The sequence below is a fragment of the Lepidochelys kempii genome, chromosome 21 (genome assembly GCF_965140285.1).
Source record: "Lepidochelys kempii isolate rLepKem1 chromosome 21, rLepKem1.hap1, whole genome shotgun sequence".
NCBI lineage: Eukaryota > Metazoa > Chordata > Testudines > Cheloniidae > Lepidochelys > Lepidochelys kempii.
The window spans coordinates 18831468-18844159 of NC_136400.1; the positions used below are offsets into that span (position 1 = coordinate 18831468).

At 43.4% G+C, this 12692-nt stretch overlaps 1 protein-coding gene across 14 annotated transcripts in view; it reads left to right on the forward strand.

The window, feature by feature from the left end:
* LZTR1 (leucine zipper like post translational regulator 1) overlaps positions 1-12692 on the forward strand; it is a 298691-nt gene that overhangs the window by 168521 nt on the left and 117478 nt on the right. For all 14 annotated transcript variants that reach the window (XM_073319623.1, XM_073319627.1, XM_078849769.1 and 11 more), the window contains 2 exons: positions 9218-9328; positions 10720-10812. In XM_073319623.1, the coding sequence (XP_073175724.1) occupies positions 9218-9328; positions 10720-10812 (204 nt within the window). The remainder of the gene's footprint in view (positions 1-9217; positions 9329-10719; positions 10813-12692) is intronic.

Consider the following 12692-nt stretch of genomic DNA (forward strand, 5'->3'; position numbering starts at 1 on the left):
GGATCAGTCATAGGTTCATAGATTCTAAAGCCAGAAGAGACCACTGTGATCATCTAGTCTGACTTCCTGTATAACAGAGGCCAGAGAACTTCTCTGAGTTAATTCCTGTCTGGACTAAAGTATCTCTTTTCGAAACAATGTCCAATCTTGGCTTAAAAAGTGCCAGTGATGGAGAATCCCCACAACCCTTGGTAGGTTGTTCCAGTGGTTGGTTATCCTCACTGTTAAAAGTGTACATCTCATTTCTAGCCTGAACTTGTCTAGCATCAACTTCCAGTCATTGGATCTTGTTATACCTTTGCTTGCTAGATTGAAGAGCCCTCTATTATCAAACTTCTGTTTCCCATGTGAGTACTTGTAACCTGTGATCAAGTCATCTCTTAACCTTATCTTTGATAAGCTAAACAGATTGAGCTTTCTGAGTCTAACTGCAGTCCTTCCCAGCTCCCCCTAGCTGCACCGTACTTCTTCCAGTCTGGACTCAGTACCTTCACAAGTCCGAAAGAAGGCTAAACTCAATACCATTGTTCCCTCTCAAACAGTGGTTTCCAAACTTGATTCACAGCTTGTTCAGGGTAAGCCCCTGGTGGGCCATGAGATGCTTTGTTTATCTGAGCATCTACAGGTCTGGCCGCTCGCAGCTCCCAGTGGCTGCAGTTCGCTCTTTCTGGCCAGTGGGAGCTGCGGGAAGTGGTGGCCCAGCCCACGCTGCTTCCTGCAGCTCCCATTGGCCAGGAACGGCAAACTGCGGCCACTGGGAGCTGCGAGCGGACATATCTGCGGATGCTCAAGTAAACAAAAAGCATCTTGTGGTCCATCAGGGGCTTACCCTGAACAAGTTGCAAACCAAGTTTGGGAACCACTGCTCTAAAAAAACAAATAAATACATCTCTTGCAATGGAAGAATGTTCATTCTTCTTTCCTGCCCTTGCCTCCTTCTTCATCTGAGCAATATGATTTTGTCTCAGGCCAATTCTTGTAAAATTACATCTTTGAACATTAAAGACAGATTAATAAATAAAGGAGAGCTCAGTTTCCCTATGCCTCAGCCCTTAAAGAATACTGGGAATGCAAAATGGCTTCAATAAGAAAAGGAAATAACCTGTCATCTAGGTCTGTGATAGGCTATAAATTACAGGTGTCAGAGTTCAGGGCAACTGCGCCTGTAGAACCTATGTGGTACATGAAGGATGCCCATTCTCGGGCTTCTGGGTCCACTGACCATCATCTCTCTTGGGTGGAGATACACATTTTTCTCCCTTCTGACACGGGTATCTCCAAGCTGAACAGTTCCCTGCCTTCACGGTGTTATTCACAGCAAAAGACAGGCTGCCTAAGCAAGCTTCTCTGGCCTTCTTTTCAGAGACTAATAACAGAGTGACAGGTTTCAGAGTAGCAGCCGTGTTAGTCTGTATGCGCAAAAAGAAAAGGAGGACTTGTGGCACCTTAGAGACTAACCAATTTATCTGAGCATGAGCTTTCGTGAGCTACAGCTCACTTCATTGGGTGCACTCGATGAAGTGAGCTGTAGCTCACGAAAGCTTATGCTCAGATAAATTGGTTAGTCTCTAAGGTACCACAAGTCCTCCTTTTCTAATAACAGAGTGATTGCCAACAGAGCCCTCCAAAGGAATCTCTTTTGTGGTCACAAGTTCATAATAGCCTCAGCTCAGATCTAGCACCAGTCTATGGGGCTTTAGTAGGACAATTCCTTGGTGGCAGCAGTTCAGCTTTCTTCTTTTTTTTTAATTTTCAGACACAGTTTGCTGGAAAATAAGACTTCAGAGTCCAGTTTGCAGGCAATTTGATGGGTTTATTGGGGCTAAACAAGCAAGCATATTTTGAAGCCCTTTATACCAGTTGGGCTTATTTTTGTATGCTGATAGAGTTTCTGTGTTCTGAAGCCCTTTACACCAATTAGGCTATTTTTATACACCGATAGAGGGTTTTTTCCCCTCCCCCAACTACTGTTTTATACACCGATAGAAACCCCTTCTTTTCCTAGCTCCGCACGCCAACGCACTCCCTCCCTCTTTTTGGCAAACTTAATTATACTCATAGTTCCCCTTCCCTGGTACCACCCCTTCCAATATATGGTCATGTTTTGTTTTGGGGGGGGTCTTGGGTTTCGGGTTAAGACTACCTCTTTTGTACCTGATGTGAGGGGTAAGGAGCGGAGTTACTTGTGGTTACTTTTTTGCAGACTTTGTGTTTTTTGCTTACACCTGCCAGCTGTTTGGTTACCATAGCAACCCCTTGCTTGATTTGGTCCCCTTATCTTCTCTTAAAAAGAAAAGGAGGACTTGTGGCACCTTAGAGACTAACAAATTTATTTGAGCATAAGCTTTCGTGAGCTACAGCTCACTTCATTGGATGCATTCAGTGGAAAATACAGGGGGGAGATTTATATACACAGAGAACATGAAACAATGGGTGTTACCATACACACTGTAAGGAGAGTGATCAGGTAAGCTGAGCTATTACCAGCAAAGGGGAGGGGACGGGGAAACCTTTTGTAGTGATAATCAAGGTGGGCCATTTCCAGCAGTTGACGAGAACTTCTGAGGAACAGTGGGGTAGAGGGGAATAAACATGGGAAAATAGTTTTACTTTGTGTAATGACCCATCCACTCCCAGTCTTTATTCTACAACCTATCCTGAAGGACGACCCATCACTCTCACAGATCTTGGGAGACAGGCCAGTTGTTGCTTACAGACAGCCCCCCAACCTGAATCAAATACTCATCAGCAACCACACACCACACATAGATTCACAGATATTTAGGTCAGAAGGGACCATTATGATCATCTAGTCTGACCTCCTGCACAACGCAGGCCACAGAATTTCACCCACCACTCCTGCAAAAAACCTCACACCTATATCTGTGCTATTGAAGTCCTCAAATCATAGTTTAAAGACTTCAAGGAGCAGAGAATCCTCCAGCAAGTGACCCATGCCCCATGCTACAGAGGAAGGCGAAAAACCTCCAGGGCCTCTTCCAATCTGCCCTGGAGGAAAATTCCTTCCCGACCCCAAATATGGCGATCAGCTAAACCCTGAGCATATGGGCAAGATTCATCAGCCAGATACTACAGAAAATTCTTTCCACACAACAAAACCACTAACCCAGGAACCTGTCCTTGCCACAAAGCCCGTTGCCAACTGTGTCCACATATCTATTCAGGGGACACCATCACAGGGCCTAATCACATCAGCCACACTATCAGAGGCTCATTCACCTGCACATCTACCAATGTGATATATGCCATCATGTGCCAGCAATGCCCCTCTGCCATGTACATTGGTCAAACTGGACAGTCTCTACGTAAAAGAATAAATGGACACAAATCAGACGTCAAGAATTATAACATTCAAAAACCAGTTGGAGAACACTTCAATCTCTTCTGTCACTCGATTACAGACCTAAAAGTGGCAATTCTTCAACAGAAAAACTTCAAAAACAGACTCCAACGAGAGACTGCTGAATTGGAATTAATTTGCAAACTGGATACAATTAACTTAGGCTTGAATAAAGACTGGGAGTGGATGGGTCATTACACAAAGTAAAACTATTTCCCCATGTTTATTTCCCTCACCCTCTCCCCCGCTGTTCCTCAGATGTTCTTGTCAACTGCTGGAACTGGCCCACCTTGATTATCACTACAAAAGGTTTCCCCACCCCTCCCCCCTCCGCTCTGCTGCTAGTAATAGCTCACCTTACCTGATCACTCTCCTTGCAGTGTGTATGGTAACATCCATTGTTTCGATGTTCTTTGTGTATATAAATCTCCCCACTGTATTTTCCACTGAATGCATCCGATGAAGTGAGCTGTAGCTCACGAAAGCTTATGCTCAGATAAATTTGTTAGTCTCTAAGGTGCCACAAGCACCAGTTTTCTTCTTGCAGATACAGACTAACAGTGCTGCTACTCTGAAACTTATCTTCTCTTGTTACTGAAAGACAAGGCTATTAGCTTGGGGGGGAGAGGTGGTGCAGCCTTGTGCTTTTACTTACATTTTCTGCTTGCTTATTCAGTCTGTTTAAATTAAAAGCAAGGTTAGAAGCAAGATTATTATTAACCAATTTATTTGAGCATAAGCTTTTGTGAGCTACAGCTCACTTCATCGGATGCATACTGTGGAAACTGCAGAAGACATTATATACACAGAGACCATGAAACAATACCTCCTCCCACCCCACTCTCCTGCTGGTAATAGCTTATCTAAAGTGATCACTCTCCTTACAATGTGTATGATAATCAAGTTGGGCCATTTCCAGCACAAATCCAGGTTTTCTCACCCTCCGCCCTCCCACACACAAACTCACTCTCCTGCTGGTAATAGCCCATCCAAAGTGACCACTCTCTTCGCAATGTGTATGATAATCAAGGTGGGCCATTTCCTGCACAAATCTAGGTTCTCTCACTCCCTCACCCCCCTCCAAAAACCACACACACAAACTCACTCTCCTGCTGGTAATAGCTTATCCAAAGTGACCACTCTCCCTACAATGTGCATGATAATCAAGGTGGCCCATTTTCAGCACAAATCCAGGTTTTCTCACCCCCCACCCCCATACACACACAAACTCACTCTCCTGCTGGTAATAGCTCATCCAAAGTGACCACTCTCCCTACAATGTGCATGGTAATCAAGGTGGGCCATTTCCAGCACAAATCCAGGCTTTCTCCCCCCCCCCCCTCCCCCTGGGAAACACACACACACAAACTCATTCTCCTGCTGGCAATAGCTCATCCAAACTGACCACTCTCCAAGTTTAAATCCAAGTTTAACCAGAACATCTGGGGGGGGTGGGGTGGGGTGGGAAAAACGAGGGGAAATAGGCTGCCTTCCATAATGACTTAGCCACTCCCAGTCTCTATTTAAGGCTAAATTAATAGTATCCAATTTGCAAATGAATTCCAATTCAGCAGTTTCTCGCTGGAGTCTGGATTTGAAGTTTTTTTGTTGTAAGATAGCGACCTTCATGTCTGTGATTGCGTGACCAGAGAGATTGAAGTGTTCTCCGACTGGTTTATGAATGTTATAATTCTTGACATCTGATTTGTGTCCATTTATTCTTTTACGTAGAGACTGTCCAGTTTGACCAATGTAAATGGCAGAGGGGCATTGCTGGCACATGATGGCATATATCACATTGGTGGATGTGCAGGTGAACATAGCACAATTGCATTTTTAATCCGATGTACCCCAAAGGTACATTAAAGGTATTAAACCTAATTCAGTGAAGTTTATCTTAATTCTGTAGCAAACAGGGCTATGTCAGCAAAGCTTTTATTTCAGCAATATCCCTTATTTCATAGAATCAGAGAATATCAGGGTTGGAAGGGACCTCAGGAGGTCATCTAGTCCAACCCCCTGCTCAAAGCAGGACCAATCCCCAATTAAATCATCCCAACCAGGGCTTTGTCAAGCCTGACCTTAAAAACTTCTAAGGAAGGAGATTCCACCACCTCCCTAGGCAACGCATTCCAGTGTTTCACCACCCTCCTAGTGAAAAAGATTTTCCTAATATCCAATCTAAACCTCCCCCACTGCAACTTGAGACCATTACTCCTTGTCCTGTCCTCTTCCACCACTGAGAATAGTCTAGAACCATCCTCTCTGGAACCACCTCTCAGGTAGTTGAAAGCAGCTATCAAATCCCCCCTCATCCTTCTCTTCTGCAGACTAAACAATCCCAGTTCCCTCAGCCTCTCCTCATAAGTCATGTGTTCCAGACCCCTAATCATTTTTGTTGCCCTTCACTGGACTCTTTCCAATTTATCCACATCCTTCTTGTAGTGTGGGGCCCAAAACTGGACACAGTACTCCAGATGAGGCCTCACCAATGTCGAATAGAGGGGGACGATCACGTCCCTCGATCTGCTCGCTATGCCCCTACTTATACATCCCAAAATGCCATTGGCCTTGGCAACAAGGGCACACTGCTGACTCATATCCAGCTTCTCGTCCACTGTCACCCCTAGGTCCTTTTCCGCAGAACTGCTGCCTAGCCATTCGGTCCCTAGTCTGTAGCTGTGCATTGGGTTCTTCCGTCCTAAGTGCAGGACCCTGCACTTATCCTTATTGAACCTCATCAGATTTCTTTTGGCCCAATCCTCCAATTTGTCTAGATCCCTCTGTATCCTATCCCTGCCCTCCAGCGTATCTACCACTCCTCCCAGTTTAGTATCATCCGCAAATTTGCTGAGAGTGCAATCCACACCATCCTCCAGATCATTTATGAAGATATTGAACAAAACCAGAGTCAGTCAGTAAAGGATGGGAACCTAAATAATGTCAATCAGAAGGGTTTCTTTAAAAATAGGTCTTGTCAAACAAGCTTGGTATGTTTTGATAACATACACAGTTTGATTGATAAAGGTAAGTGTGTGGACTTCTATACAATGTTTGGCTTAATTCCACGACATACTGATTCAAATATAAGAGTACCATGTAAAATTAATATAACATGTTAAATGGATTAAAAACTGGTTTGTAGATAGTTCTCAAAATTGTTAATGGAGAATCCTCATCTGTTCATTGAGGGTGTTTCAAGTAGGATCCAACAAGAATTTGTCTTGGACCAGTGCTATTCAATTGTCTTTATCAGTATGTATCATAGACCTTCATCAGTGATCTGGAAGAAAATTTAAAATCAGTGCTGGCAAAGTTTGCAGAAAACAGCCTTTAGTGGAGTGATAAATAATGCTGAGGATAGGTCATATATACAGAGTGATCTGGAGCACTTGGTAATAGGCCATAAACAATCAACATACTTTTTTAATTCATCGAAATGCAAGATTGTATGTCTAGGAAGAAAGACTGTAAGTCACGATTATAGGATGAGAGACAATATCTTCAAAAGCAATTATTTTGAAAAGGATTTAAGGATCATGGTGAATAACCAGCTGAACATGAGCTCTCAGTATAGTGCTGTGGCAAAAGGACTTCTTTAGTTCTTTGATGTATGTGTAGGGGAATATTGAGTGGGAGTAAGGAGGTAGAGCTATTTTTGGTATTCATTTACTCAGCATTAATGATGTCATTACTGGAGTACGGTGTCCAGTTCTGGTGTCCGCACTTCAAAAAGGAAGTTGTGAAATTGAAAAGTGATGAGACAAGAGCTACAAACGTAATTTGAGGTTTGGAAAACCTACCTACAGTGAGAGACTTAAGAAATTCAATCTATTTAGTTTATCAAAGAGAAGGCTCAGAGATGACTTGATCACAGTCTGTCAGTATCTACATGAGGAGAAGATTTCTGATGGCAGAGGGCTTTTTAATCTAACAGACATAACAAGATCCGGTGTCTAGAACCTGAAGTTAGATTAATTCAAACGGGAAACAAGAAGCAAATGTTTAAAAGTGAGGGGAATTAACCATTGGAACAAATTTACCAAGGGATGTGGAAAGTTCTCCATCACTCAAAGTTTTAAATTGGATGTCTGTTTCTCAGTGCTACATTCTAGCTCAACCAGAAGTTCTGGGCTTAATGCAGGAATCTCTGGATGTAATTCTGTAGAATCATAGAATATCAGGGTTGGAAGGGACCCCAGAAGGTCATCTAGTCCAACCCCCTGCTCGAAGCAGGACCAATTCCCAGTTAAATCATCCCAGCCAGGGCTTTGTCAAGCCTGACCTTAAAAACCTCTAAGGAAGGAGATTCTACCACCTCCCTAGGTAACGCATTCCAGTGTTTCACCACCCTCTTAGTGAAAAAGTTTTTCCTAATATCCAATCTAAACCTCCCCCACTGCAACTTGAGACCATTACTCCTCGTTCTGTCATCTGCTACCATTGAGAACAGTCTAGAGCCATCCTCTTTGGAACCCCCTTTCAGGTAGTTGAAAGCAGCTATCAAATCCCCCCTCATTCTTCTCTTCTGCAGGCTAAACAATCCCAGCTCCCTCAGCCTCTCCTCATAAGTCATGTGTTCCAGACCCCTAATCATTTTTGTTGCCCTTCGCTGGACTCTTTCCAATTTATCCACATCCTTCTTGTAGTGTGGGGCCCAAAACTGGACACAGTACTCCAGATGAGGCCTCACCAATGTCGACTAGAGGGGAACGATCACGTCCCTCGATCTGCTCGCTATGCCCCTACTTATACATCCCAAAATGCCATTGGCCTTCTTGGCAACAAGGGCACACTGCTGACTCATATCCAGCTTCTCGTCCACTGTCACCCCTAGGTCCTTTTCCGCAGAACTGCTGCCTAGCCATTCGGTCCCTAGTCTGTAGCGGTGCATTGGATTCTTCCATCCTAAGTGTAGCCTTTGCTATGCAGAAGATCAGATTCACTAGATGACCATAGTGATCCCTTCTGTCCATAGAGAGCCTATGAATTATAGCAGTTTGGGGAGCAGCTGGATGTTGTTGAAACCCAGGAGCTATAGGATGTGATTTGACCAACAGACAATGAGGGGTAGATACATTCTCTTGGACATTTTGGAGAAGGGGGAAGAAGGGCTTCTTCCCCCATCACCCTCCTTCACAGCAACCAGCTGCTCCACTGTCTCCTATTTACAGTATCCATCTTTGCGTCCAGCATCACTTGATCAGTCACATTAGCGGAATGATTCTGCTACAATGACCAACTTGAAAGAGTTAGTGTTTGCATTTAAATTTTCACAATTAGGGTTCAGAGTTAACACCCACTGACATAAATGGGTCAGTTTACACCTTTATTTCAAGCTGTCAGTTTGCAGAATAAACACTCAGTTCATATTTTGTTCGCATTTGGAAGATATATCTGTATCTATAAGGGATGGAAATGTACTTTGTTTTTTAAAATGAAACTGAACTCTGAAGCAAAGTTTCTTGGCAACAGGAGTATTCTGCAGAACATTCTTACCTACAGAATACATACATCCCTGCATATGTAAAATACTAATAATTTTAAAAGTTTACCAAAAGGGGCGCCATTAAAAGTGGAAGGAAGGGAGGCTGTAGAGGTAACAAGGCAATCCTAAAATCTGTCAGATGGGCCTGCCATTTGTTGCTAATTCATTTACATTATATTGTTTTTCCTTTCTCACTTTTGCTTTTTCCCAGACAAATTCTTGTTTGAATCATAGAATATCAGGGTTGGAAGGGACCTCAGGAGGTCATCTAGTCCAACCCCCTGCTCAAAAGCAGGACCAATCCCCAATTAAATCATGAAAAGGTACCTCTTAAATAGTCCTCAACATTTTTGTGCTTGTTTTCCTAGCTGCCAAGTGGGAGACTCTTCCATGCTGCAGCTGTCATCTCAGACGCCATGTACATCTTTGGTGGGACAGTGGACAATAACATTAGAAGTGGAGAAATGTACAGATTCCAGGTAATTTGTTAACCTGATTCATGGGGTTATGGAGCACGCCTACTATTATCCATTATAAGCTTATGTTTTCAGTTGCTTAATTGTTCCTAAACTTTAACTGTTCAGGCTGAAATTTTCTAAGCTTAGTCTCTGCCTCAGGCTGATTTTTTTAAACATTTCATCAAAAGCAGTTCAGACACTTTTTACAATGTGAAACATTTTTTATAACTGTTTCTTCTAGGATCTCTAGCACCTCCATGCTTTGGAACAGGCACTTGAAATTTGTCAGGAGGATGGTTTGAGTGGGTTATAGGCCTCTAAAGATTACTATTTTCACATGCTCAGCTTTGTTAGAAGTTTGCTGCTAAAATCTCCAAACCATTCTATCTATCTGATCCCACTGATCATCCATGTGCATTATGCATGCTTTGGCCCAGCTGCTGAGCGTGCTCCATCCCCATGGAATTCCTACATGCCAACTGCACAGAGCATGCTCCTAGACCTCCCACAGCCACCTACATGGTAGGGTTAAAACTAAAGCCACAACAGGGAACATGGAGGAGGGCAGGCAGGCAGCACCACAGCTTCAGGGGGCTATAGAGAAGCATCCCCATTCTGGAGTGTGGTTCTCCCAGCTTCCCTTTTGTCTTCTGGTGTTCCCTGGTATTACCCGTCATGCCAGCAAACCCCAGAAGGTAGCTGATACTCTCTTCTGTGTAAGTATGTATGTGATATATTGTGGTCCTTCCTGGCAGAAAAAGCATGTGTATGCATGCACAATCTGCATGCACAAGTTGGCAGAGTGGCATCTTGTTACTATAAAAAAACCCTCATTCTTGGGATTTTTAAAGTCGTGACATTTTCAGAAGTGTTCTGCACCAAAGTGGTTACTGGCACTGATTACTGGGACTGACGCTGTCTATGAATCATAGAATATCAGGGTTGGAAGGGACCATCTGGTCCAACCCCCTGCAACTTGAGACCATTATTCCTTGTTCTGTCATCTGCTACAACTGAGAATAGTCTAGATCCATCCTCTTTGGAACCCCCTTTCAGGTAGTTGAAAGCAGCTATCAAATCTCCCCTCATTCTTATCTTCTGCAAATTGGTTCTGAAAACTGGTGATACTTCTGGCTCTGAAATTTTGAAACCTGTGGGTTTTGGGGACATATATTTCCTGCCTCCTACAACAGATCCCCATCCAACTCCCTCCTTCACAAAGTCACTACCATGCATGAGGGTACATAGGTGTATATAATTGATCAGGACATTCTGTAGTTTGTTTTTTGAGCTGTAGGTTAAGATGTCGTCAACGTTGAAATCCAGTGGCAATCTTAGCCATGGTGCTGTTGGCATGCCCCAATGATAAACTGAAATAAACTATAACGGGTGTAAAATCTTTTTTATTTCAGTTTTCTTGTTACCCAAAATGCACTTTACATGAAGATTATGGAAGACTGTGGGAAAACAGGCAGTTCAGCGACTTGGAGTTTGTTCTGGGAGAGGTGGGTATATAATCTAGTGAAAATGATACTTGAGTTTGAGAGAAGCAGTCTGTCATTCGTGGACATAAAGATGAAGGTAAACCATCTTCTTCAGCTGTATGCTAAGACAATTATTTCTGTAACACTTACAAGAATCTGTAGGGAGACTTCTGTACTTCAGCTGTATTTGTCAATTATAGTGCTTGGTAATGAGACACAGAGAATTAAGGAATTTTCGTAAAGTACATGGACATTTGAACCAGGCTGGAGACCGGTGGGAGATTCCTCCGTGACACCTGTGAAAGCAAGAGCTAGGATGGTTAGCTCTGTTTGGCACATCACTACATGTTATTGATTATAAAATTATCCAATCCTTTTAAAATCCAGCTACAATATAGACGATCAAGGGTCCTGTGAGCTGTGTTCTTCTCTTCTGCAGACCATCATGTAATGGCAGACCGAAAAAAAGTGCCAAGTTTTTAAAGTGCTTATATACAAATGCTAGAGGTCTAAATAATAAGATGGGTGAACTAGAGTGCTTTGTATTAAATGAGGATATTGATATAATAGGCATCACAGAAACTTGGTGGAATGAGGATAATCAATGGGACACAGTAATACCAGGGTACAAAATATATCGCAAGGACAGATCGTGGTGGTTGGAGAGTGGCACTATATGTGAAAGAAAGCATAGACTCAAATGAAGTAAAATGAATCAAATGAAGTAAAAATCTTAAATGAACCAGACTGTGCCGTAGAATCTCTATGAATCCAGTTTTGGGCCCCACACTACAAGAAGGATGTGAAAAAATTGGAAAGAGTCCAGTGAAGGGCAACAAAAATGATTAGGGGGCAGGAACACATGACTTATGAGGAGAGGTAGAGGGAACTGGGGTTATTTAGTCTGCAGAAGAGACGAATGAGGGGGGATTTGACAGCTGCTTTCAACTACCTGAAAGGGGGTTCCAAAGAGGATGGATCTAGACTGTTCTCAGTGGTGGCAGATGACAGAACAAGGATTAATGGTCTCAAGTTGCAGTGGGGGAGGTTTAGGTTGGATATTAGGAAAAACTTTTTCACTAGGAGGGTGCTGAAGCACTGGAATGGTGGAATTTCCTTCCTTAGAGGGAAGTGGTGGAATTTCCTTCCTTAGAGGTTCTTAAGGTCAGGCTTAACAAATCCCTAGGTGGGATTATTTAGTTGGGGATTGGTCCTGCTTTGAGCAGGGGGGTTGGACTAGATGACCTCGTGAGGTCCCTTCCAACCCTGATATTCTCTGATTCTATAAAATCATGAGTGGTCTAGAGAAAGTAAATAAGGAAGTATTATTTACTCCTTCTCATAATAGAAGAACAAGGGGCCACCAAATGAAATTAATAGATAGCAGGTTTAAAACAAACACAAGAAAGTATTTTTTCACGCAACGCACTGTCAACCTCTGGAACTCCTTGCCAGAAGGTGTTGTGAAGGCCAGTACTATAATGGGGTTCAAAAGGGAGCTAGATAGATTCATGGAAGTTAGATCCATCAATGGCTATTAGCCTGGATGGGCAGGAATGGTGTTCCTAGCCTCTGATTGCCAGAACTGGGTGACAGGGCATGGATCACTTGATGGTAACCTGTCTGTTCATTCCCTTTGGAGCACCTGCCGTTGGCCACTGTCAGAGGAGAGGATACTGGGCTTGATGGACCTTTGGTCTGACACAGTATGGCCAGTCTTATGTTCTTATGTTATGTTCTGTCTCATGATTGTGGTCTGGTGCCCAGAACCTGGCCATGACATAGGCTCCAATAGCAGGGAAAGGCTCTGGCAGAGGAGAGGTAGTGGGAAGAGGCTGAGCCTTTCCCCGCTGCCTTGCCTCTACCAGAGCTTTTCTCTGCAGCCTTGCCTCTGCCAGAGC